The 27,830-nt window shown below is 36.9% G+C and overlaps 1 protein-coding gene across 3 annotated transcripts in view; it reads left to right on the top strand.

Annotated features, from left to right (window-relative positions):
* DICER1 (dicer 1, ribonuclease III) overlaps positions 1-27,830 on the top strand; it is a 44,893-nt gene that overhangs the window by 5,089 nt on the left and 11,974 nt on the right. Inside the window, exons 2-21 of one of the 3 annotated variants that reach the window (XM_009485885.2) lie at positions 2,767-2,959; positions 3,906-4,068; positions 4,500-4,630; positions 4,737-4,871; positions 5,709-5,869; positions 7,222-7,390; positions 9,507-9,979; positions 13,922-14,054; positions 15,084-15,326; positions 15,422-15,576; positions 16,974-17,106; positions 17,599-17,674; positions 18,780-18,919; positions 21,277-21,456; positions 23,362-23,575; positions 23,951-24,104; positions 25,810-25,992; positions 26,309-26,414; positions 26,516-26,691; positions 26,988-27,771. In XM_009485885.2, coding sequence (XP_009484160.1) covers positions 2,816-2,959; positions 3,906-4,068; positions 4,500-4,630; positions 4,737-4,871; positions 5,709-5,869; positions 7,222-7,390; positions 9,507-9,979; positions 13,922-14,054; positions 15,084-15,326; positions 15,422-15,576; positions 16,974-17,106; positions 17,599-17,674; positions 18,780-18,919; positions 21,277-21,456; positions 23,362-23,575; positions 23,951-24,104; positions 25,810-25,992; positions 26,309-26,414; positions 26,516-26,691; positions 26,988-27,771 — 4,053 coding nt within the window. In that variant the 5' untranslated portion in view covers positions 2,767-2,815. Of the gene's footprint in view, positions 1-2,766; positions 2,960-3,905; positions 4,069-4,499; positions 4,631-4,736; positions 4,872-5,708; positions 5,870-7,221; positions 7,391-9,506; positions 9,980-13,921; positions 14,055-15,083; positions 15,327-15,421; positions 15,577-16,973; positions 17,107-17,598; positions 17,675-18,779; positions 18,920-21,276; positions 21,457-23,361; positions 23,576-23,950; positions 24,105-25,809; positions 25,993-26,308; positions 26,415-26,515; positions 26,692-26,987; positions 27,772-27,830 lie in introns of those variants that run through there. The other 2 variants (XM_075712020.1, XM_075712021.1) reach the window with 2 other exon arrangements.

The following is a 27,830-nucleotide window of genomic DNA, read 5'->3' as shown; positions in this document are numbered from 1 at the left end:
CTGCTCTCATGCACCTAAGCTGTCATTTCATACAAAAGCTTCACTTAGGTTAGCAGTACCCAGAGTTTCCGGATGCTTTCTACCAGTGGCTGGGGAAGATTGTGTATCATGCTACTGTCCTTGCCACATGACTGATTTAATTTGATTAGTCACATAGTGATTAACGTCAGTGCATTTGATGTGCAAATTCTCAGCAGATCAGAATGTCAAGGATGATCATCTTTGCTATATGCAACTGTATAGCACGTGCACACCTTTCCTCCTGGTTGTCTCCCATGACCCAGAGCTCCCCCTCCCCAGTGGAGGAACAGCCATGAAGCCACTAGTTCCAAAGAGGGATTGAACCAAAACATCTTTTAGTTGTGCCAGTTTTGAATGCTCTATAAAGTTACTAGTTGAATTGTTAGAACAGAATCTGCATGGGCTTGTATGCGTTGTTTGAAAAGTATAAAAATGATTTAAAAATCTACAGGAGTCTTTTTGTCTTATAACTGAATTAATAATGATGTATTACTGATTTTATGATGTGTGTAGACAGACTGTTGTTTTCTATTTGCAGCTAAATAAAGCAATAGCTTATTGATCCATTTTATCTAGATAATCTGAAAGTCTCAGGATGAAACAGTAGCTTAGGTTACGGGACTGAAAAGTAAATGAGAAGATTTCATGAGTTTGGAGATTCATTCAAAAGCAACTGGGAAAAAAACCCAGATAAAACGTCAAGGGCATTCTTTAGTATGTCCTGTGAAAATGTACATTCCTTTTTGTTTGGCTGTTTTTTTTTTTTTAAAGCATTTGAATACATCTTTTCTTTCTGGAGTCTTCTCACACTGACAGTTTCTGTGAGGCTAAAATTAAAATATCAGACAAGACTCCAGCAATATCAACACAGTTCTCTTAGTAAAGAAATACTGTTTTTGTTGGAGGGGGAAGTACGATGATTGCTGAGCCAAAGACCGAGAAGTTACATTTACCCTCTTTCACTACGTAGCATTTACTACTGAATGTTTGTCTTCAAAAGAGAAATAATTCTTTATAACAAAACAGAACAGTGTTACTTCAACTTAACCACACTGTCTTTCAGGACTCCCCCTACCCCTTTGGAAAAAGCTGAGACAAAGCTTTATCTCTGACTACTTTCTATAAAGTGGCATTACTTCTGCATGAACCTGCAAGAGGAGCGGTCATGTAATTCAATGTATTGCCTTCTCTTTACTTTACAAGATATACCCAAGATGGAAAACTAGAGAGAATCAGTTTGATGTCTTTTGTCAGAGCTTCCTGTAGTTATTTAATATTAGTTAAGTTAGAATATAAATCAGTGTTCAGACATGGCCCAAATTATAATATTTAACTTAAAAATGTGAATATATGAGAAAGAGCTACAATGTTTTATTAATTGAAGACTGTGGTAAATAAAATAAAATTTCATCTTGGTACAAAAGTAAATGAATACTTTTTCTTGTACTGCTTTATTTGTAATATCTCAAAGCAGTTATTTCTCATAATATTACTGATTAATATTTTCTGTTAGATACCATATCATACTTTTCTCGGGGGTTTTTTTCCCTCCTGCACATTTGCAAAACTTAACCAACTTTCCTGTTATATAGAAAAGCAAGGACATATCTATGCAATAGGATGATAATTACCTTTTCCTCATGTATTTCTAATGAATGATTAAATTTGAAAGCATTGTCAATTTTATGCATTTCTCATTTTGAGATTGATGCTAAAATGAATATAGAGCATCTAGGAATTTTGAGGAAAACTAACTTTTGAAAATACTGTTTTTTTGAATAGGGTATATATCTGATTTGAAGGGGGGGTAAGTAGTCAAAATGTCTTAGATTTGATGCAGTGTGTTTGTATTGTACTTCAGCAGTATTTTTCTATATTGTCAGGCCGTAATTAGTTTCCCTAGGCAAGGTAGAACTCTTTTTTTCTTTCTTTTTTTTTTTTTTAACCTTGATCATTCCTGACAGATAACAAACATTTTTAAAAAATCCCAGTGATGAGGACTTCATAGCCTTAGTAGGAAAGTGTTTCCCAGTGTGTAATTGTCATCAAGTTGTGAATGGTTTGTTTGTTTATCAATTAGAATATCTTTCTGGAAATTGGTGGTTAACCTGATAAGGGTTCCTTTCCCATTAGTCCTTATCAGAGTCACGAGCAATTATTTATAATGCTTCTGCCAGTTCCTTAAATAGATAACCTTGTCAGAATCTGCTGATTTGAAAATGCTGAGGTTCTTGTGTAGTTCCTGTTCTTTTCCCGCTGATTAGAATAAAGTTCCTGTTCTGTGTGTGTATGTAAAGCTTTACCTGGTCATGGGGAGTTCTGGTTGGAAAGATAAATGGAAAATGTGATAATTATTTATGCCTGTGCTCTAGAAAATCAATCTTTTTCTTTCTTCAAGTAAAGCTAAAACAGCTTTATTTTTTAAAATTTGTTCTGAAGTATTATTTCAAGTGGGATTCTGTCAGAACATACATGGGACTTTATTCCGAAATGTACGTGTGTAAATGCCTAGAATGAACTTTGCCCTGTGAAGTACAGTGCCTTTTGAATTTCTTTGGTACTTTGATAAACACACATCTCTAGGTGGAAGAGTGCCTATAAATTTAAAATTAACATTTTCTGCTGAAAATAGTATGACATTTAGCACTTACTGGAACTAAAATCAAGTAATGTCCTTAGAATAAATTTTCTCTTCTGGCTTTATATTGTGACTGTATCTAATACTGTTTCTTTTTATTCTCATAGTAGGTTGTGCTGGAACAAAAATGCAATGAAAGAAACACTGGATGAATGAATGAAAAGACCTGCTTTGCAATCCCTCAGCATGGCGGGACTGCAGCTCATGACCCCTGCTTCCTCCCCAATGGGTCCATTTTTTGGACTACCATGGCAACAAGAAGCAATTCATGATAACATTTACACGCCAAGAAAATATCAGGTACTAGTGATAATACTAATACAGTAATATCAGAAAAAAGTGCAATTAAATCCATTAACTTAATAGAAGAAGAACCAGAGCAGCTGGAGAATGTGCAGTGTTGCATGCAGTCTAGGCATGTCTCTCACAGCTCCACCTGTTTGGAGTTAATTGTGTCTCTTTCTCGTTAGCTTGGCTGTGTTCTACATTTGTGATATCACCCATGCCATCATCACAGTTCGCTCTGACGAGCAGAACAACTTTTAAGCTGAGTATTCTCTTGCTGCTTTCTGCAAAATGCTGTTAGGGACAAATACAGTAAACATTACACTGTACAGCTCAATTGTATGCATACAATCATGTCTCCTTCCCCCCTCTGACCTTCTGTCTTCTACATGGTAAGTATTAATTTTTGGTTCATATACTGGTCCAAGCAGCTCAATAATGTCAGAAACCCCATGAGGGCACTCTGATTTTCATTTTGTTAAGGAAAGCTATTTCTGAGTTCTAGAATTTCAGTTCTCTTTGCCCTGCAGAGGTGCTTGAAAGCTAACATTTGGTTAGTATTACTGAAAAGCTTAGATCACCTTGAGCTAATACACTTGCTTATTTGGCTGAAGTGTTGTATACAGTTAGATTTAAAAGCTCTAGCTTTTTTCACACAATGTGTGTAGCAACAGAATCATCTATTAAAAGATACAGTTAGAAAGCTACTTAAAATAGCAGCAAATTGTGATACTAAAGGATTTTAGATTTAGAAGCTAGACTATATATACTGTGTATTGCTATTTTTTGAAAGACTGTGACAGTACATTGTTATGAAAGAGACATTAATTCTATGGCACTGGAAAGATCTCTAGAGATAGTACTGACTTGTCTGTAGTTTATTTACCACTTGTGTTATTTTTTTTGTCAGCTTTTTCACTGCATTGCTGCAAGTGAGGACATTATTATTTTTTAAACCTAGGTTGAACTGCTTGAAGCAGCTTTGGATCATAATACAATAGTCTGCTTAAACACTGGCTCAGGGAAGACTTTTATTGCAGTACTACTCACTAAAGAGCTGTCCTATCAGATCAGGGGAGATTTCAACAAAAATGGAAAAAGAACTGTGTTCTTGGTCAACTCAGGTAAGAGGAAAAGTATACTGAGTTCCTAAACATGCTGCTAATATTTCCATGGAATATTCCTTAATAGAATGTGTGTGAAAGCAAAGTTGGGAGAAACACTTGCATGAAGCCTTCAACAGCAAGGATGTTAAACTGATTAAAGAATGTGATAACCTTTCATCTTTTGCTTATAATCCTTTTAATACAACCTGTTTATGGCATCTTCTATTTCCTGGTTTAAAATCAAGACATTGAGTCTGAAGTGCAATTTAGTTACCAATCTGTTTCCTTGCTGTGGTTTTTACATGGTGGCAGTTGCCATGTACACCTGGTTTAACATTAGTCTAAGCTATGTTATGAAACATGGTGCTAGGTAATATGACATACATCTTGAAAATTAGTGTATGAAAAGACCTATGTGATTGAGACTTTCTAATATTTTTTTTCATAAGCAAATCAAGTTGCGCAACAAGTGTCAGCTGTCAGGACACATTCAGATCTTAAAGTGGGAGAGTATTCAAGTTTAGAGACAACTGAATCATGGACAAAAGAGAAATGGAGTCAGGAATTCTCTAAGCATCAGGTAATGTATTAAGTATAAACTATAAACATAAGCAGAGCCTACAGTAAGTTAGGCTTGATCAGAAGCTTTCACTTCTCTTATACTGACACTTTTCCTTTCAATCTAGGTTCTGGTTATGACATGTCATGTTGCTTTGACTGTTTTGAAAAATGAGTATTTATCCCTGTCGAATATTAATCTTCTGGTGTTTGATGAGTGCCATCTTGCAATCCAGGATCACCCATACCGTGAAATTATGAAGGTGGGTTTCCATTGCATGAATGTTTTAATACTTGGTTGAGGAGGAGGAGTCAGGTGGGAGGGCTGGAGAAGTGTGAACCATTTAAGGCAGCTTTTGCTACCAAGGAAAAAGAGCAGTAGAACCGTATTTTAGCATGTTCTGGGACTGTGAAATTAATGAATTAAGAGTTCAGTGATATTATGAGATAGAAAAATGGTGTATTTACTGTATTTTACAGTGGGGACTAAAGAAAAATCTGGCACTAACAGAGAAGAGAAGCTAAATTTAGGGAATTCAGGGGAATTTTGTAAATTCATTGATTAAATAAATATTTGCCTTTGGGAATGGGATGTACTAATCAGTGTTTACTAGTTTTAAAATACTGATTTCTAAAGGTGTTTGTAGGGCTTTTTCAGGATATTCTTGTCTCCATGTGGTATTTGGTTTATACAGTGTTTAATAGATGTCTTTCTAAATCTCTCCTCAAGTTTAACCAGAGCATGTGTCTTTTATTTGTTTTAGGTGATACTTAGTTTTTACATGGTGTGGAAGTATTATGATATATGTGTTGTAAATGTGGCAAGGATATTCTGTGCAATGCTAACTGTTTATTTCTTTATATTTTTCCACATTGTAAATATTTACATTTAAAAATGATTGCTGTTAAGTGTTATTCAATCTGTAGTTTAACTTCCACTCAATAGAACAGGAAATACTCATGCAATGTTTGGTTCCTTTTCCAACACCTGCTATTGAAATACTAGTTTCCAACAAAGCGTCTTAAGTTTGCAGTCTGCTAACTTGATGGTACGTTTGCAGGATAACTGTCCTAAGGTATTTCATTCTCTTACTTCACAGATCTGTGAGGATTATCCATCATGTCCTCGAATCTTGGGATTAACAGCTTCCATTTTAAATGGGAAATGTGATCCTGCTGAGTTGGAGGAGAAGATCCAGAAACTGGAGAAAATTTTAAAGAGCAATGCTGAAACTGCAACTGATTTGGTGGTCTTAGACAGGTATGTTGTACAATTATGGCTGTTAAATTGATGCCTGTGTTTTCATTTTGGATAGAGGAATAAACCAGTAGAAATATTTCCTCTCAAGTTTTAGGAAAGTTTGTGTATATGCGACACCATTACTTCTGTTTGGGGTGGGGAGGGAATGTTAAATTGCTTTTTGCATAACCAGTGTTGAAGTAAGTCTTTCCTTAAAGTTAAGTACAAAGGCTGATGGGCCTTGTTATTCAGAGATTTTCTGTAGTTTTTAAAAAAACAAAACAAAAAAGACCCAACAAAAACAACTAAAAAAACCCCCTAACAAACCAAAAATCCCAACCAACCAAACCCAACATACCAGCAACCTAGAAAATTCACATTCCACAACACATTTCTAAACTTGTAAAATGCACTCTTACGTTTGCAGAGTAACTGGTTCATGTTTGGTGTATGCCATAATGTTGCTATTTAATTCAAAAAAATGTTGCAACATCCACAGTACGAGATGTTCTTAATGCCAGAAAAGTTGCATGGTGGTTTTTTTTTTTTTTAAAATGAGTAGCCTGGATTTAGAGGCTGATGAAAGACAGAGCGAGATGAGAGAAAGTAGTAAAAATTATTTAAATAGCAGAGCAAGTGGGTGTTTTCCTTTATGTTCTTACAAAATGTAGAATCTTGTGAATGTTGTTTAAAATAAAGGTGGTGATAATGTGATGATTTGTAGAGGAAAACTAGTGTGAAATGCTTCATATGTAGCATGTTTTCTTGCACTAGCTGCACTGCGTTGTGTGAACTGAGTTTCAGACAAAGATGGCTATTTCATGTTCTGGAACAGGTGTTTTGTGGGCGTGGTTTTTAAATGCATTTTTCTGAACTTGTGTGAACCATTTGCTTTTAAGAATTTCTCAGTCATAGCTCTGCCATTCAAGAACAGTAATTACTTTACTTGTGTAAGTGTATATATAGACCTAAATTTACATTACATGGATCATATTTGTTTGGCGTATCAAAAGAGTACACTTTAGAAAACCAAAAGTGGTCAAGTAAATTCAAGGCAAGTAAATTAAGGCAAATTGCTTTGCCTTAAATTTTCCAGTATTTGAAATGAAGATAGTGATATTAATCTCCTTTTTAGGGAGTGTATTAGAAAGGAAAGTATTTTAGAATGAAGAATTTTAGTATTTGGGGTGGTGGAGATTTTGTATTTTAAAGTATTTAGGTGTGTAACTATTCATTACTAATTCATGGTGGGGAAAGAAATGTACTTGAATACGCTTCATGTTGCTGTTGCTATTTGCTGTATAACCTTAACAGGCTGAAATAGCTCTGACTTTCAGAAGCTGTGTTTAACTTGATCTTTGCCCTCAATTAAGATATACTTCTCAGCCGTGTGAGATTGTTGTAGACTGTGGACCATATACTGACAAAAGTGGGTTGTATGGAAGATTATTAAAGGAATTGGATGAAGCACTTACTTTTCTAAATGACTGCAACATATCTGTACATTCAAAAGAAAGAGATTCTACATTAATTTCTAAGCAGGTAAGGACATGAAGCTATGTGAAAAACCTGGGGAATAGAAGTTTTACTAGTGTTTTTCTTTGCCATGTATGTTACATTACTAAAGCTTTCTAAGCTAGCCAGGCTAGAGTACCTGAGCAAGACTTCTGATTTTTGTACTCAGTAACAGTGCAAGTCTTTTCATAAATGAGTGGGGTTTCAATGTCAACCATTGATTAGAACTTTATCTGGTTAGAGAGTCTTGTATTCAGATTTGCTTAAGGCAGTAGAATAATTCTGCATCCTGATGTTGTGGGTCCTTATTTCTGAAGTCGAGAATTTGACATCTTCGTGATCTCCCATGACCTTTGAATAATTCAGTACAGAAGAGGAAGTAATGCCTCAGGAAGTAGTTGGAAAAACTATACCCAGGTGTATTAAAAGATGATGAAGTAAGAATTCAGGCAAAAATTCCAGCCATAAATCTACAATTTCTACAGTTTATCTTAGAACAATATTGGACTAGTGCCACACCTTGCTGGAATGGAATTTGAACCTCAAGCTTGCCCCTACCTTTCTCTGTGTTTGCCCCTATGTTGTCATGCGAGATGGCAGAGTAGAGCCCAGAAGGCATGATGTATTGAGCAGGGACCTGTCACACGTGGGGTCCAGGGTCCAGGCAGCTCTGTGGTTTGGAATTGCCTCCTCAGGTACAAGTATGTAGGTATGTAAGTCTTTGTTTAACAAGAAGTCAGTAAGGAGTCACACTTTTATAATAGCCCATGAGGAAGGTGGAGAACGTATCTCTTTGTTCAGCCCAAAATATTCCAGTTTCCTTTACCATTCTTAGAAACCCAGCGCTCTGATGCTGTCCAGAAAAAGATTATTTGGGCTAGAGGGAAGGATGATACATAAGGCAGCCTATCACGGCTGCATGGGAAAAGGAAGTCCTGGTTACTTTTGTGCTAAACTTAAAATGTAATAGGCTAAAATATAGAAGGAATGCTGGCAGCTGGGGGCAGTGCCCAGGTTTTGCATAGTCTGGAAGAGTGGATTAACCGCTATGCTTCTAATGCATGTAACCCTTTGTGCTGGTTTTCTGATCTGGTAGCTCTCCAAGAAGATGGAGTCACCCGTATTAAAAAGAAAGAGTTTTCAGCCTGAGGTGCCTTTTGTCTTGGCTCCGGAGAGCATCAGTCCTCTATGTGCAGTTACAATTAGTTTAGATAAATTTTGCCCTTAATTAAGTCTTAGAGCTAACAAACTTCAGGGAGGATAGTGTAAAGAAGATGATAACCTGTTCTTTACTGCCTCACAGAAGGGAAGAAGGAATAGAAATTAAAGCAGCAACTGAAAACTGTATCATCCTGACTTGTTACAGTTCTGTTGTGGTTCTTATGTTGTAATAGTACATCCAAATAATGAGTCCTTTTAATAGTATTGTCAGTGTACCCCACTTCTGGATTCCTAGTTTATTGTTTGACCCATCTGACTCTTCAGGAGGAGCAACTTGCCATCAGATAAGGTGTTGATGGTACTCAAGTACCTATGCTGTACTCCGAGTAGGGTGTAGTTCTCTCTGGTTTTCGTATTCCATCCACACATACAAACCGCTAATTTTTTTTTTCTTTTGAGAGGCTAGGCTTGCTAAGATTACCCTAAGGCCACTGTGCAACTCTCTGGTTAGATACTTTCGTAACCATGACAAGTATCGGTAACAAATAAAGTAAAAATGTCCAGTAAAGTGTTTATTTTATTAGATCTATGTTAAATATAAAAGGTAGTAATTTCTGCTTTGTTTATCTAGCTGCCTCAAGAAGTATTCTCCTTTTTAGTATAATTATCTTAAGGTAAATGTCAAATTACAGTTCTACAAAATTGTAACATATTTTTTAAACTTGGGTTTTTGAGATTCAGAAATGTACAAAGTTCGAAGTTTAGTTGTAATTTAGGGGGGAGGGGGAAACTTGCTCCATTAGAAACAGCAAAGTTCCCAAGGTCAACTAAGTAACAAAAGCAGACTTCTAAATATTTTTATAATAGAACAATTGTCATAATCCTCACAAAGATTGTGCTGTATGGGAAACAAGATCCCAGTCTTAAATGAATAGTTCATGAATGTACTCTTTGAACTGATATTTGAATTCATTTGTTGTAGATATTGTCAGACTGTCGAGCTGTGTTGGTTGTTCTGGGACCCTGGTGTGCAGATAAGGTAGCTGGGATGATGGTGAGAGAGCTACAGAAGTATATCAAACACGAACAAGAGGAGCTGCACAGGAAATTTTTATTGTTTACAGACACTTTCCTAAGGAAAATACATGCACTCTGTGAAGAGCACTTCTCGCCTGCCTCACTTGACCTGAAATTTGTAACCCCAAAAGTAATAAAGCTGCTTGAAATCTTGCGCAAATATAAACCGTATGAACGGCAGCAGTTTGAAAGTGTTGAATGGTATAACAATAGGAATCAGGATAATTACGTATCTTGGAGTGATTCTGAAGATGATGATGAGGATGAAGAAATAGAGGAAAAGGAGAAGCCAGAGACTAATTTCCCATCTCCCTTTACTAATATTTTATGTGGAATTATTTTTGTGGAAAGAAGATACACAGCAGTTGTTCTAAATAGGTAAATTTTCCTTTTTTTAAATGATTTAAAAAAAAAAAAAAAAAAGGCAGTCTCAGCTGCCAGTACATGGATGTTAATATTATGAATATGTACGGGATTGTCTTGTATTTTCAGAACTCTATTTTAAAGTTGGTTTAGGAGATCATACTGGATCTGTGTAAAGAATAACCAAAAAAAAAAAAAAATCAGGCTGTGCATATATAGGGTGGATTGGAAGAGCATGTGTCTTCGAAGATTGTACTCAAGGGTTTGTTTTGGACCTGAGTTTGTAATCTGATTTCTTTAGAAGGCAAAATGTTAAATACTGTACTTAACCTGTAAAATAGCCATACACTGATTTGTCTTAATCAGTCTTTAAATTTATATTTGCAGTGGATGCTAGAAACTTCTCTAGCCTCCTGAATGCAGTACTTCTAGCAATTTTACCATTACCTTACGAAATCAGATTATTATATGATCCAAGTCTACAGAAAATCAAATTTGCCCTTGTACAAATATCTCAAGATTCACCGGTACTAATTTAACAGTTGGTGCTTATAAAACACCTATTCACTTAAACACTATGCACTTTCTCACAATCTTTACCACGAAAAATATGAACCCTGAAGTATTTGCCAGGATATACTTTGCAATGCTCTAGTTCCTTATCAGTTCTTATTCCTGAATGTGATCCTTGTTAGTTGCACATAACGCTTAATTGTCAAATGCTATTTGCCACAAACCATGAATGACATCTGATTTATTCACCAGATTTTTTGGGTTTTGGTAGGTTGTGTTGGGTTTGGGCTTTGTTTGGTTTGTTTTGGTTTTTTTTTTTTTTTTTGATAGTGTGCTAATGTCCTGTGCAATTTGTTTATTGCATTCTGGGTACCTCTGAATCTGACCTGTCTGCTGTTACCTTTTTGCCTGAGTCAGTAGTTTGAGTGCATAATATATTCTTTGATCTGCAGACTTGCCTATGTGTTCTTTGTGAACTTCATCTTTTTTCTGTGCCTTTTTTGCATTTTTAAATATGTTTGCATAAATATGCAATATGATGCAAACTAAGCTATTCGGTGAAATGGACATGTTCTGTTAGTAGCTCCTGAAGAAATAACATTAACAGATTCTGATAAATTTTTGATGAGCTGAAAGAGTATTTCATTATCCTACAGGGAGTGAACAGAATTGTTAAATCTTTTTCTTCTCTGTTCAGTTATGAATGTGATTTAAATTATACTCTTCCACTGTGTGTTTTTGTAGGCTGTGATTTATGCACTGTACTATATCCTAACTGCTGTTGAACCTGTCAGAATATGATGTCTAGATTGAATAGGTAACCAAATTCTGCCATCTTTAAGCTTTAGGCACCTTTGGCACAAGTTGTTGGCAGCAAAAAATAAAACTGTGTGTAACCTTTTATCTGCTTCTGAAAGTTAGCTAGGAGAGTCGCAGAATGCTCCTTTACCTCATGTAACACACCTGGTCTCAAAATACGTGGGTGATCAGTAGACCTGAGCTGTTGGACAGAAAACTGAAAGCCTTCAGTGGAGAACCTCACCACAGGCTCACTTCAGCTGAGTGGATTTAGTTCAAGGGTCTCTGCTGATTGTAGCTATACTTATGCAGGTGGAAAGACTATCTCCTGAATAAGGAAGTCATGAGTATTTGAATTAGTATATCAAAACCACTCGAGCTGCCAGTAATCCAGTATGGATTGTTCAACAGAACTAAGTTAAAGCAGAAATCTAATTTTTCTTAAAATATATTTATTATGGTAATAGTTAGAGACTAGAATTCCATTTTATGAAGTCCATATTTCATGATGACTGAGGAAGGGCAAAATTCATGGCATGTGTGGTACTTTCTGGGAGAAATGGGTAGGAATTTTCTCTGAAGCCGTAATTAGAGCTAATCTCTTTCTTTAGAGATCTTTAGCAACAACCACTGCAATTATTGCAAATAGTACAAATTAGGGGAAAAAAAAAAAAACCCAAACCCCAGCTTATTCTTTGATTATTATTACACACAACTGATGAAGTAGCTCATTAACTGTTTTATTTGGTGTATACAGTTGAGTTCTGGTTCCTATAAGCTCCTTTTCAGAAGAGAAAATGTTTTCTAAAGCCCTGTTTCCTTCCATTTTCATTGTGGTGCCCCTCAACTGCCTTAGGGGTCTGAAAGTAGAAGTTTTTGTATCTGTTTGAAAAACAACACCTGTTACCTCCCACTAATAATACTTTTTTGACCACAAGGTTGAAGTGTTGAATGTTTCTTAAGAACTTGCCGAAGATGTGCACAGTGAAATGTTTATTCAGATGTTTTTAATTGTCCATTTCCATAACAAGTGAGATACTAATCATCTGAAGCATTCTTGCTGTAGGAACTCAAACTAAAGCTATATGACTTGACGGAAATGCCATGTGGAAAAAGAAACATAAAAAATTAAGGTTTTTGTCCAGTTATTAACCTGTACTTTCTTAGTATGTCTGTCTCAAGAGCCTAGACTGCATACAGAAATGTGGATCTGTTTAGCCTTGAACTAACAAATCACATGCATTCCTGTATGGAGGATCCTATCCGTAAGGATACGAAGCTGTTTGCCACTCTTCCATTCTCTTGCCTATACTCCCCGTCCATTCCAGTTTTAACAGGTTGCAAAGGAAGAAAATCTTTAAAGTGTTTTATGTTCCCATAAATCTTGTTTAAAACAGTGACCAGGTAAAGGGGAGAGACCTCGGTAGTTTTCCAAGGGTAGAAAAGGCAGGGAGGATTTTGCCATTTTCCATGTGGTTTGGGAGCAGCTCACTGGGCATGTGGTAGGCGTGTAGCTGGGGACTGGCACAGCATGCACCTCTTTGTGAGGCAGAACTGCTGGAGATGTAACTGGAAAGGTTTGAATTACTGTTGGAGATATACAGAGGCAGGTTGTCCTTTGGATATGAGGAGCACCTGGTGATGGACGTGATAGATATGCTATGATCAAAGTGGGATGGCTGTAGTGAGACACTCAAGGAATGTAAGTTTTTGTATACAGTCCCTTAATTTTTATTGGCTTTGCTGCTCAAAAACCTGTTATGGTTGAGAAATCCCAGGTTCTGTCCATGCTGAAAACAGATCAGCTAAGGATGCTACAGCATAATTACTTTGCAGAATGTAATTATGCTTTTAAATCCATAAATGCCTAGTTCTAGATTCAGTGTGTTATTTATATGAGCAATCTTCTACCTCGTCTGCAAAACTGGAACACTGCAGAAGCCAGCCTTTTCTGCTTCTGTAATGTAAAGAAGGATGTAGGGGAATAAACTGAGAGCATGGATGTTCCTCATCTCTCTGTTCAGTGTTCCTTTTAAATTGGATTAAATCCTCCAATTGTAGATACATTTGGGTTAATTTCAAAAATAGTAAACATCTCACTGGGTAGGCTGAGCATCACTCTTCAGAAAAACAGGTCAGCAGTCAACATTTTGTGATTAGTATGCCTGAACAGAATATGTATTTTTAAAACACATATTGTTATTCTCCTTAATATTGACTTAAAAATAAACACCTTATGTTGAGCAAACATATTTTGTTGAGGGAGCAGTTACAGGTCTTTCGGCTAAAATCAGTCGTCATTTACAGAAAATGAGATTAACTAAACCAGTTGTGAGTAGGGTACCTTAACAACAGGGAGCCTTAGAGTAATAGATTGGTTTAAAAATACCTGGTTTTACCATGATAGGTCTGAAATGCGTGTGATGCATGCACACTCATGCTGTGTATGTATGCAGCCTGTCTTTTATTATCCTTGCAGAGGTTTTCACTAGAACTAGTGTTTTTAGAGAAGGTCAGTTTATGTGTTAGCATGGCTTAATTGTCATGCTTCCATGTTTTTTTATTTTAATGTAGGTCTTGCAAACAAAAGATTGTTTTTCATTTTCTGTGTTGTGTGACTTCTAAAAATGCATGTAATATTTTTAGGTTAATAAAAGAAGCTGGCAAGCAAGATCCAGAACTGGCTTACATCAGTAGCAATTTTATAACTGGACATGGCATTGGCAAGAACCAGCCTCGTAACAAGCAGATGGAAGTAGAATTCAGAAAACAGGAAGAGGTAACTTCAAGAAAAATAATTGAAACTAGCAGTACCTTCAGAACCTTTTGAGTTTTTTGGGGGATGTGTGTCTTTGAAAACAAAACAACAGACAGGGTCTGGGCACAGTCATTGGAAGTTCAGGGAATACCCTTGGTTTAACAAATGTGCATATTTACTGGAGATACAGATGTTCTTCATTAAAAAACCAAAACCAAAAAAAAAACCCCAAACAAAACCCCCAGAAAACCCCATGTTTAGAGACATTGCTATGTCAGATTACACAAACAGAAATTGAAGCTTCATCTACAGTCATGTTTGTGTCTAGTCAGATCATCAGCCATCTAATTTTTCTGCACTGGGTTAGTAGTACATTAATACTGTGAAGAAAATCCAGGTTCCTGACATTTTCAACAGTAAGCTGGTTTTAATATTTATCTTTGCTAAAAGTGAATTTGGTAAATCATTAAATGATATAAATATAAAACCCTGTGATTTTGACCTCACTTAAAGTATGTGAAGTATTTAAAAGCAAATGTATTTCATTCCTCCCCCTCACTGCTGGCTGAGTTGTCCTTCTGACCTCTGCCTTCCCCTGCCCCAAACATTTCCTTAGTATTGTTTAGTAAGTAATATAAATAGCAGAAGTACTAGCTCTAGAATGTGCTTCCCCCCCGCCCCGAGATGTTTCAACCTTAGAAATGGTTGGAAAAGATGCTGTCCTGAAAGCAACATTTTTTTTTTTTATACCATAGCAGAAAAATTTGTAAATAGATAGGTGGGATCCTCTGCATTACTAGTGGCTGTAGTAGCTTCTTATACTCATGGAATTCCACATAGCAGATTTGGTTCCTAGAAATCTACCTGTTCTGATAAATAGTCCTGCTGTGTTTCTGAAAAGAGATTTTGTAATAGTTTTATATCTGCATATTTGGACAAGTTTTTGGAATGTGTGGTCCACTCCCCTTGATTTTATTGGTTTTTGATGAATGTGATGATGGAAACAGGTGTCGGACTAATTTCTCAAATTTGTCTTCATTACTTTTGCAGGTTCTTAGAAAATTTCGTGCACATGAGACCAACCTACTTATTGCTACTAGTATTGTAGAAGAGGGTGTTGACATACCAAAATGCAACTTGGTGGTGCGTTTTGATTTGCCCACAGAATACCGTTCCTATGTGCAGTCAAAAGGAAGAGCTAGAGCACCAATTTCCAATTACATCATGTTAGCAGATACAGACAAAATAAAAAGTTTTGAAGAAGATCTTAAGACATACAAAGCAATTGAAAAGGTATGAGGTCAAAGGAAGGTGCCTGGTTTTGTTAAATTTATCATAGTATTTTAAAGGAAAAATTTCTCATTATGCTCTGTTCTTGAAATGTTAAGATCCTGAGAAACAAATGCTCAAAATCTATCGATACCAATGAAACTGAAACTGAACCCATTGTTGATGATGATGATATATTTCCGCCTTATGTGTTGAGGCCAGATGAGAACAGTCCAAGAGTTACTATTAACACTGCTATTGGACACATAAATAGGTAAGAGGCATATTCACTTTTTACTTCTTGTCTTTAAATAAATAAAGTTTCTTGGTCTGTCTCGCAACGTGGAAGTGTAGGCTGGGGCATTGTACACGTTTCCTCTTAGGAATCTTGTAAGATCTTCCCTCCTAAAGAAAGTGGTCACAGCAGTTTGGAGGGATAATTTGCTTTTTCTCTCTGTATCCTGCAGAGGCTCTAGCTCTGGTAATAAATGTAGTGATACTGATTCCTGTTTAATGAAAAACTGCCTGAAAACATTCTTTTTCAAAATAGGTAGTGAGATTTTTTTTTTCTTCTCTTGGCTTTAAAAAAAATAAAAGTGGCTTGTTAAAATGGTAGTAAAATCTTCCAGTTCTAACATTCACATTTGTAATAGCAATCTGTTGTCATGTTTAAAAAAAAAAGTAGTAAGTAAGCTGAACATAATACCGGTCCACAAGACAGGATGATATGCTTCCAAGGGAGCTAGCCAGTATCATCTTTGTAAGGCCATGGCAATTAGAGGAGGTCCTCAGTGACACAAAAAGGTAAATGTTAGACACTTCAAAAAGGACGAATATCCCGGAAGCTACAGACTGGTCAATTTTACATTAGCCATATGGAATATTATGGACCAAGTCCTCATGGACACTGTTTCTAGGCACATAAAGGAAAAAGTGGTTGGCAGCAGCCAGCAGGAGTTTTACTGAGGACAGTTTTTTGCCTCACCAACCTTGTCTCGTGTGTGATGAAGTGCTTGCTTGTCTCTATGAACAGGAGAAAAGCAGTGAATGTAATTTACTTAAGTAAAGCTTTCGATGCAATTGCCGTAGTACCTTAGTGGCCAAATTATGAGATGCAGACCATTTCAGTGGACTGCCTGGTAAATAAAACCTGGCAAAGGAGTCAGATTCAGAGGGTGTAATGGTAGATGATTCAAAGGCTAGCTGGCAGCTGCTTATGTGTGGCATTCCTCATGGGCCATTAGGAGGTCCAGTACAGTTTAACATCAGCACGTCTGCATTTGACACCAAGTTGGGAGAGGGGGCAGTGAGTACCGTGGAGGTAAGGCTACAATTCAGAGGGGAACCATGACAAATAGGAGGAATGGGACAACAGTAGACTCAGGAGATTAAACAAAGACAAATGCAAACTCTGCTACCTGGGATGAAATAGTCCTGTGCATCATTACAACCTTGGAGCCACCTTTCTAGAGACCAGCTTTGTAATAAAGAACTTGGAGGTCTCCTGCTTGGCAGTTAGTTGAACATCAATCAGCAGTGTACCATTGCAGTGCTCAGTATGGCCTGAAATCATCTTCTGTAATGTTTACCAGTAAGGCAAGAGTCCATTGAAATGTCTTCAGGTTTCAATTTGCAGGTTTTGATGATTTGTAAAATGTTTTGTCAACTTAGGTACTGCGCTAGATTACCAAGTGATCCATTTACACACCTAGCTCCCAAGTGTAAAACCCGAGAACTACCTGATCATACGTTTTACTCTACTCTCTACCTGCCAATCAACTCACCTCTTCGAGCTTCAATTGTTGTAGGTATTTGGGGAAGGAAAAGCATAGAAATAAGTGAATATGTTGGTATAGATGTGTGTGTGCCTTTTTTAGAATTAGTTTGTTATGAGAATTACATGATTCTTCTATTCCCGTATTGTGCTCTGTAACTGTAATTAGATCCCTGTTTGTATCTGCTATAATCTGTTTTCCATCAGTTACTGTTTATTCCAAAGGCAAAAATATTTACAAGTTCTTCACAGTGGCTTGTTTTTTCACACACTTATGTCTGGGTTGTAGGAAAATATCCTTTATTGGTTTTGATCAATAGTATGCTGAGTTCAAAAACGTGTAATATTGGCTTCTGTGGAAAAACAACATAAGCCTGAATATCTTCACAAAACTGTCATCAATGTAATACTTTACGAAGTTTTGCTTACCTAATGTTTGTGTTAAATTAAACTGACTGTTTGTAGCGTATAAGAAGTAATGTGCTAATCAACCAAAGTTTTTCAATATTTAAATGTTTATAGGGTCCTCCAATGAGTTGTGCAAGACTGGCTGAGAGAGTTGTAGCTCTTATTTGCTGTGAAAAACTGCACAAAATTGGTAAGAACTGGAAAAGCAACACCTCTTTGGTAAAGAATATTTTATAATTGAGAAATTGATACGGACATTATGCATCTACATGCATTTCTGCTATAGCCATCTGCGATAGCTTCCTTTCTCCCGCCTTGTTTTGTGGTATGATCATGTACTTACTAATTTAGCTTACACCTTGTAAGCTAAAGTTAAATTTTCCAGGGGAATCTTCTTGTTTTAAGACAAAACATTTAATACAAGACACACAGATTTTGACATTGAATATACTTAATAAAAGGGAAAAGAATCTTGTTCTCTAGAAGATTTTGATTATAGGTCAGGGACTGCATCCTGCAGCCAAAAAATAACTTGGTTTTTAAAGTGAATTGTAACAAATTAAAGTATGACATACACAGCCCTGACTCTATTGTATTCTCTACTGTATCATAAGTCATGTTCCAAAAATAGGACATTGCAGGATTATTTCGGCTCTCTTTTCTCCAGTAAGTATAATGGAGCATATTCTTTATTGTGGAGTGTTTTAAAGAGAATTCCCTGTTATGGGTGCTTTGATGAAGTACGGAAATATTTATGTTTATTTTAAGCAAAAAAATTTTCTAGGTCTGGGGTTTGTATTCTTTTTTCTGTCTGAGTTAAACCTTTTGATCACTGAATTCATACCAATAAATGTATCCAAGAATAACACCATGATGGCTCAGCTCAGTGTTGAGAGCACACATTCAACAGTAATAATCCCCTTTTTAGAATGATACAGAAATACAACTGTTCCCTCTTTCTTGGCATAACTCCATGTGAGTGATTTTTAAATGAGTATTTCAGTCACTGGTTGTTTTTATGGGCAAAAAAGTTTATTTTTCTTTGATATTTTCATTATAGAATTCAATTTTTTTATTAAAATTTCAGAGGTTTTTTACTGTATTTCTGCTAAAAATTCAACCTTTATCAATCTTTCCCCAAAGTTAACAGTTTTGGAGCATTGCAGTAGTAAGTATATTCTAAAAACTTGGGTTAGATGTTTTCATGAGCAATCACATCTACTGCGTAGTATCTGAAGGAACCAGGATTTGATCGTTCATAATGCTATTTCTTTGTGCTGTTTCATAATATTCAGGTGAACTGGATGATCATTTGATGCCAGTTGGTAAAGAAACGGTTAAATATGAGGAGGAGCTTGATTTACATGATGAAGAAGAAACCAGTGTTCCAGGAAGGCCAGGCTCTACAAAACGAAGACAGTGCTATCCTAAAGCTGTTAGTATCACTCACTGCTGTCCACATCTCCAATCAAATGCTTTATGTACTAATAAGAAGACACAATTGCCAACTCTTAATCTTATCTGATAAGAATCTTTTACAACAAATCTTGCATTTACAGTGGAAATATTTTGCATTTTTAACTGTTATGGCAACTTGCACTACTACCTGAATGAGCTTATGCGACCATATGCTTTGGAAGCGTGCCTGTAGTTCAAAGAATGTACACTTTCTATAAAGCTTGTTGACTGTATTTGCCTAGTATAGAAATAACTGAGAGGAAAAAATGTTCTGCATTAATAATCTGTAAAAACTTTAAGTTCTCTGGTAAATATACTAGAGCAAAGGAGGAGTTACTGGCTTTATCTGCCAGGTGCTGCACACAGAAATATTTTTTTTTTTTAGATGCTTGGTTTAGTTTGGTGACTTTACTGGTCGAACACAGAATTTAGTAATTTTTGGTTAAATCTTAGAATATCAAATAAGTATACTTTAAGTATTTTTTACTTTTGAAATAGCTCTGAATATTAATACACTAAAGGGGGTCATGTAAGATACTATAGCTCTGTGTTGTTGAGTAACCCATAGATCTGTTACAACAGGTTTCAGCCACATCAGTTTGTAGAGTTGGACTTCTTAGATAATATTTACAGGGGAATGTCAAATACTTGAAAAGTAAGGGAAAATGGAGGAAAGAAACTTTCTCAAAGTATTTTGCAACAACTCTATGAGGACCTTCCTTCTTCCCTTGCAGTTGCTACAGGTTCTGTCTAAGGTCCTTTGAATAGGACAAGTAACTTGTTCAGAACAGATTGTCTAGTAGCTTCTGATAATTTTTGTATTTCACAAAGAAACCGTGAAGAAGCCTTTGGTCACATGTAGGAATGTCAGCATGGACACTCACAGTAGTAGGCTGCAGTGCTGTGTTGTATATTCACGTACAGCCTCGGTTATGGTGATAGCCGTTAAGTAATTCCATTCTTGGCATCTTCCACATGCCCCAATTTTATTAGTAGTTTAAATAATTGTTTATTAGGAAAGCTTAGGAAAGGATAGTGTGGCATCACAGAGTATATTACAGAGGGAATGACAGATGAGCAAACCTTTTTCTTGCAGTACTTTACAACAGTTTGAATCTTTGCACAGTGTTTCTTGGTGCTTCTTGTTACAAGTGCCTTTCTCAGTCCTCTTACCTCACTAGTGATTTTTGGAGGTGTCTCGTAAAATGCACAATTATGGTATCTCTCATTCAGAGGAGTTGATTTGTCAAGTGATGCATCATTCTTTCTTGGTTATTTCTTTAATACAGAAGCCAAGAATACATTCCCTTGCTTTTGTCCCAACTTTTCACATCTGGAAAAGAAGCTTTGGCAAATATTTAAGGTCTGCAAGATCCTCTTGGGCTTAATATAGTTATTAAACTTATGAGTAATTTTCCATTAAGCCAAGGCCATAGTTTTGCTCCAGTATAACTTTAAAATCCAGGACTACGTGTATTGCTATTTAGTTTTAGATAAACAGGAGGATCATTTTTGAGACCTACAAAGTAATGAACTCCTACCTAAAATAAAGCATGGTTTCTTAAGGTCTATGACAAATACGAGCAGCAGAGTTAAAAGTGCTCTTGGCTGTTGTATTCACATCTGCAAGCTACAATTGTTATTTGAAAACTTCTATATTGTAGTACCTGGGCAAAGGGGCAGTGTATCGAATTCTGGTTGTCTGTTTGTCCCAAGTGTATAAAAAGCCATTTTTTATACTTTCAAACAGTTCTGCTGGGGAAAGAATCTGTGTTAATGAAGCTGTAAGTTCAGCCAAGCTTATATGAAAATTGAATTACTGGGATTAGGCGTTTCTCTGTGCGCACTCATTTTTCTTTTTCTTTTCTTTTGTTTTTTTCTCCTTCTACTGTTAAGGTCCAAAGACCTTGGACATAAAGTGTGCTCCACAGTTACTGGCTGAATATGGAAATTGGCGTCAAAACTTCAGTTGTGTTTATGGTGAAGTGCTGTCTGTATTCTACAGTTAGACTTGCATTTCTAACACAGGGTGGATACAGAGGAAGTTTAGGGATGTAATGGAGGTTGCCTCTTGGCAAATACGAAGATCTGGGAGCATTGTGCTCCCTTGATGCAAGTGTTTGGACAGATCTCATGGCTGCCAGGCCAGGCTGCTGACCAAACATGTTTGCTTAAGAAAGACAAAATTACTTAAGTCAAGATTAATTTTTTTATTCCTAGTTTTTAGCAATACCTTTCCAAATAAACACATGAAGGCTTGTTCAAAGAATAGTCTTTAGGTGAATTTTGCTGATTTTTATCATGTTAATTTTTTTTTTCTTTTTTGGTTTTTAGATTCCAGAATGTTTAAGGGATAGTTATCCCAAACCTGATCAGCCCTGTTACCTGTATGTAATAGGAATGGTGTTAACAACTCCTCTACCTGATGAGCTCAACTTCAGGAGACGAAAGCTATATCCTCCTGAGGATACAACAAGATGTTTTGGCATATTGACAGCCAAACCTATACCTCAGGTAGCGAATCTAGCTCCTTTCCTATTCTGCATGCCTTACAACCTGTCATTTTCTACTTATACCCTGCCCCCAGACTGAAGAGTTGGAAATGACCATAAGTGCTGCTTGTATCAGGTAACCTCCAGAAAATAAGCAATAATATAGAATCAGAGAATCCTTTAGATTGGAAAGGACCTTTAAGATCATCGAGTCCAACTGTTAACCTAACACTGCCAAGTTCACCGCTAAACCATGTCCCTAAGTGCCGCATCTACGCTCCTTTTAAATACCTCCAGGGATGGGGACTCAACCACTTCCCTGGGCAGCCTCTTCCAATGCTTGACAACCCTTTTGGTGAAAAAATTTTTCATAATACCCAGTCTAAACTTCCACTGGCACAACTTGAGGCCATTTCCTCTTGTCCTATCACTTGTTACTTGGGAGAAGACACCGACACCCACCTCACTACAACCTCCTTTCAGGTAGTTGTAGAGAGAGAAAAGGTCTCCCCTGAGCCTCCTTTTCTCCAGGCTAGACAAACACTGTTCCCTCAGCCATTTCTCATAAGACTTGTTCTCTAGACCCTTCACCACTTGGTTGCCCTTCTTTAGACGCACTCCAGCACCTCAATGTCTTTCTTGTAGTGTGGGGCCCAAAAACGAACACAGCGTTCAAGGTCTGGCCTCACCAGTGCCGAGTACAGACGGACAATCACTTCCCTAGTCCTGCTGGCCGTGCTATTCCTGATACAAGCCAGGATGCTGTTGGCCGCCTTGGCCACCTGGGCACACTGTCTGCTCATATTCAGCCAGCTGTCGGCCAATACCCGAAAGGTCCTCGGCCGGGCAGCTTTCCAGCCACTGTTCCCCAAGCCTGTAGCGTTGCGTGGTGGGGTTATTGTGACCCAAATGCAGGACCTGGAACTTAGCCTTCTTGAATGTCATACAATTGGCCTTGGCCTGTTGATCCAGCCTGTCCAGGTCCCTCTGTAGAGCCTTCCTACCCTCAAGCAGATCAACACTCCCACCCGGCTTGGTGTCATCAGCAAACTTAGTGAGGGTGCACTCGATCCCCTCGTCCAGATCATTGCTAAAGATATTGAACAGAACTGGCCCCAGTACTGAGCCCTGGGGAACACCACTTGTGACCGGCTGACAATTGGATTTAACTTCATTCACCACCACTCTTTGGGCCTGGCCACCCAGCCAGGTTTTTACGCAGTGAAGAGTATACCCGTCCACGCCATGAGCAGCCAGTTTTTCCAGGACAACGCTGTGAGAATCCATCCAGTCCAATCACCACTTCATTTTCTGTCTTTAGTGATGGAACAATCTGTTCTATTTTTGCCAAACTTTTGTTTTACAATTTTATTTTTTATTATTTTGCAGTGGCAAATCCAAAAGTGTTCCTCCTTTTTTATGTGAGGTGTGATAGGAGTGGCATGTCAGCTACAGAGATGGCCTATAGCACTACCTTATCTATATGAAAGCTATGGTAACAAGTCCTCTCAGCATTCCGAGTCTGGAGTAGCAGAAACAGTAGGCCATGTTAATTGAAATTGGCACCTCTTGCTTAGGAAAATTTTTAATAGAAAGGCATTTTCTGTGGATGAGATTCAGCTGAGGAATATTGCTGGTTTTCACATTTCTTCCTCCATAATGGAAAAGACTTCCATTTTTACTTGATCTTTTATAAAGAGAAGAGCTGTAAAACACAAGGAGAACTATTTAAAAAAAAAAAATCATTCTTCAAGCCTTCAAAATCTCATATATAGTTGAAAGTCATCAAAGGTCAAAATTCTGATCCACTTTGTTATGGGGTCAGGCAAGCGCTACCTCAGCATCTGAACTAACCAACCAGTACACCATAGAGGAATCCTACTCTGGATTTTCTCTCTTGATTTCTTTTGGTTTTTTTCTTACTTAGATTCCTCACTTTCCTGTGTATACTCGCTCTGGAGAGGTTACAATATCTATTGAGCTTAAGAAATCTGGTTTTACGCTGTCTCTGCAAATGCTTGAGCTGATAACGCGACTCCACCAGTACATTTTTTCACATATTCTTCGTCTTGAGAAACCTGCACTAGAGTTCAAACCCACAGAAGCTGATTCAGCCTATTGTGTTCTACCTCTTAATGTTGGTAAGAACAGAGCTCTTGTTTTTTAAATATTCACTTTGAATTCCTTTAGCAACACGTTTGTTAAATTTTATGTTAAATTTCAGGTGTTAGCTGTAGAAATAATACCATATGTGGTAGTATGAAAATTTGTCATATTTTTATTACTACTTCACAATTCCAAATTAGTTTTAACTTCGTGATGTGACTTGATTTATAGTAGGTTTCAGCTGACTCCATAAAGGTCTAAAATCGTATATATGTCTCCTTTGAAATTTTTTTGAAATAATGAAATATGTGTATCTAGAATAAGAAAAAAAAAATTTACAACTTCCCAGAAAAGTTCAGCCTGGAAAACTCTCCTCTGAATAACTATGTTATGCATTTTCCTTTTTTAAGTTGATGACTCCAGCACTTTGGACATTGACTTTAAGTTTATGGAAGACATTGAGAAATCTGAGGCACGTACAGGCATTCCCAGTACACAATATACAAAAGAAATGCCTTTTATTTTCAAGTTAGAAGATTACCAGGATGCGGTTATCATTCCACGGTAAGTACTGTATACATACTTCAGGTATGTACCTATTGTATTTATACAATCATAGAATACTTTGGGTTGGAAGGGACCTTGAGAGATCGAGCCCAACCCCCCTGCTGTAAGCAGGGATTGAACCTGTGAACTTGGCGTTATCAGCACCATGCTCTAACCAACTTGAATAAGGGAATGTTAGTATCTGCAACAGAATTGCTTGTAAGAAATATATGCTATTAATCTGAAGATATCTGGTGGTGTCTCAAATAATTTAAAGGTTTTTGTTTAGTCAATAGTTAATCTTACGCAGTAGGATTTAAGTGTTTAGGCCTCCCAAGTCTCATTACCTTTTTATTAGGAATAGTAGAGTTCACCACAAAACTTACATAATATTCTGATAAAATGTTGCGACTTCATCAAGAACTGGCCTACTGAAAGCAATTTTAATTTGGAAGATTGAGTGGGAGTCCTGTTCTCTTGTTACTGCTTATTCACACCAAAGGCCTGCTAAAGGAAGGTATGCTGTTGGTAGATGGAAAAATAAACAAGTGAAAAAGACCAGTTAAAAGAATCTTTCTACAGAGTGGTATTTAGAGGAGAAATTTACATCATTTTATATACTGGATAGACAAAGGTTCTCCAGAAAAACGTGCTTGTCCTTCTCTATCCTGCTTGGTTGTAAGCTCCTCAGGGGAAGCATAATACAATGAGTGTGTATTGATACAGTTCTGATTTAATTCTTCAGAATAGGCATGGTTGTGAATAAGCTAAGAAAAAAGGATTTCCTGAAAGCTCCTTTAACCAGCATATTATTCAGTGAAGAGGTTCAGACAGCCTGGGAATATGGTTTTCTTGATTTTTCTCTTTGGAAGAATGCTAAAAAGACTTATTAATAGTGTGGTAATTTTATTTAGTGGTGTCTATTTGGATATTTGAATAGAAGCTTAAAATGGTAAAGGCAGCAGATCAAAGTACGAAATAAGCTAATATGCAAATCTAAATATTGAATGTTGATTTCATGGGGTTTTTTTATTATTACTATTCCTTTCCTGTGCATGTTTATCACCATAGTATCCAGTGATCACAACGGTATCACAGTAAAGGTGTTGCAGTATTCTGACTTTATTTTTCTAACATTCTGCCTGTATTACAAGAACTGCATTGTCCTTGGAAGGCTTGTGAATATGCCTTACTAGGTATTTGGGGGTTTGTATTTTAACTTGATTTTGGAGGATGACTTGGTTAAAATGCTAATTTAGATGTAAGGTAGTACAATCTTTGTATGCAAAAGAACTTCATTTCTACTGATTGTAGCACATAGGAGACTAGGCATTAAAAAGCCAAATTATCGAGTATAATTGTTAGGTGTTTGGAATTAAGAAGTTATCATTTGCAGATTATTCTTGGAGATTGTTGTCCAGAGCTTGATTTGTACTAGATACTGAAGACATAAATCCTGCATTTAATTTAAATGTTTCTGTAGAGGGAATTCATACATTATGGATCAACTTTTTTTCTTCCTTATCTTATAGCACATGTCTCATTTAGTTACTTGAGTTAGCTAAACAAATGGTTTCTACAACAAAAGCCCCACCAACCAAGAACCTGAAGTGAGCTATTTAATGGTTTGTTACCTGACCACATGAGAACAGGAAGAACTTAGCACAAGCTTTACTCTAAGGCTATAACATATGCCGAAACATTTTTTTTTTTTTTCCCCTAGGTATCGAAATTTTGATCAGCCTCATCGATTCTATGTAGCTGATGTATACACTGATCTTACTCCACTCAGTAAATTCCCTTCCCCTGAATATGAAACTTTTGCTGAATATTATAAAACAAAGTATAATCTTGACCTGACCAATCTCAACCAGCCACTGCTGGATGTGGACCACACATCTTCAAGGTAACAACAGTCATATTTGTGTCTGATGTTTGTAGTTTGCCAATAAAGTGCCTTTTTTTAAAAAAAAAAAAAAAAAAAAAGTATGGGATAAAGCTGAGGGCTTGTGTTTTCCAAAATAATTACTGATTTTTTTTTTCTTGAGGGGTACTTAACTTATAACAATTGTAACTTGAGTCCATTTTTTTTCCAGAGGTAACTGTGCTGTCCCTTCACAATGCATTAAGGTTGAATAAGTCATCACTTTAGAAAGTTTAGGCTAGTAAGTTCTATTCATTAATTATGTACTTACATTAAAGTATTTTCACGTGCCTTTTAGACTTAATCTTTTGACTCCTCGCCATTTGAATCAGAAGGGGAAAGCACTTCCACTAAGCAGTGCTGAGAAGAGGAAAGCAAAGTGGGAAAGTCTGCAGAATAAGCAGGTAAAACAGAAGTATCTAATTCAACTTGCCCCTCTCTTAACAGTGGTCTGACGACTACCTTTACAGGTAAACTTCTTCTCTTCTCCCTCTCCTCTCCCCAGATACTGGTTCCAGAGCTCTGTGCTATCCATCCTATTCCAGCATCATTGTGGAGAAAAGCAGTTTGCCTCCCCAGCATACTTTATCGCCTGCACTGCCTTTTGACAGCAGAGGAACTAAGAGCTCAAACAGCCACTGATGCTGGTGTAGGGGTTAAATCACTTCCTGCAGATTTCAGGCATGTTTTTTTTCAATATGTATTTTTCAGTATGATATCTGACTTCATTGGAAAACAAGGTGAAAACTTAACCATTACTGCATGAATTTAAAACTGATACCCTTCGTTTAACTCATGTCAGTTTTCAGTGAAACATATTTTAAAAATACTTGATTGTGAGTGGTGAAGTTAGATGCTGCAGTCACTGTTCTTCTCAGACAAACATGGCTTTTTTTTGAACATGTATGTGCATATAGAGTCTTCTTGTCTTGTGATAATATTTTTTTTGTTAACAAAATCAGCATGTATCTTTACAGATATCCTAACTTGGACTTCGGATGGAAAAAGTCTATTGACAGCAAATCCTTCATCTCTATTCCTAACTCCTCTTTAGTAGAGAATGAAAATTACTGTAAGCACAGCACAATTGTAGTCCCTGAAAATGCTGCACATCAAGGTGCTAATAGAACCTCTTCTGCAGAAAACCATGACCAAATGTCTGTGAGTTACAGAACATTGCTCAATGAGTCACCCGGTAAACTCCAAATTGATGTCTCGGCAGAACTTGCAGCAATTAATGGTGTTTCTTATAATAAAAATCTTGCCAATGGCAATTGTGATTTAGTTAACAGAGACTTTTGCCAAGGAAATCAGCTGAATTACTGCAGGCAGGAAATACCTGTACAACCAACTACCTCATATCCCATTCAGAATTTATACAGCAGTGAGAACCAGCCCAAGCCCAGCAATGAATGTACTCTACTGAGTAATAAATACCTTGATGGAAATGCTAACAGATCTACCTCAGATGGATGCCCCAAAATGGCAGTGACCACCAGTACTTCAAAAGCTATTAACCTTTCAAAAGACAGAGCAGATTCTGAAAAGAACCCTTCCAGTGGGTACTCCTCAAAAACTCTTGGTCCTAATCCTGGTCTCATTCTTCAAGCTTTGACTCTTTCAAATGCTAGTGATGGATTTAATCTGGAGCGGCTAGAAATGCTTGGTGATTCATTTTTAAAGCATGCCATCACTACATACTTGTTTTGCACTTACCCTGATGCTCATGAGGGACGGCTGTCATATATGAGAAGCAAGAAAGTAAGTAGTAACAATCTAATGATGTTATGTAAAGGCATGCTGTAACAAACCATATATAT

This window comes from Pelecanus crispus, chromosome 6 (genome assembly GCF_030463565.1).
Source record: "Pelecanus crispus isolate bPelCri1 chromosome 6, bPelCri1.pri, whole genome shotgun sequence".
In the NCBI taxonomy this organism is placed as follows: Eukaryota; Metazoa; Chordata; class Aves; order Pelecaniformes; family Pelecanidae; genus Pelecanus; species Pelecanus crispus.
This window is presented reverse-complemented; position numbering and strand designations above follow the sequence as displayed.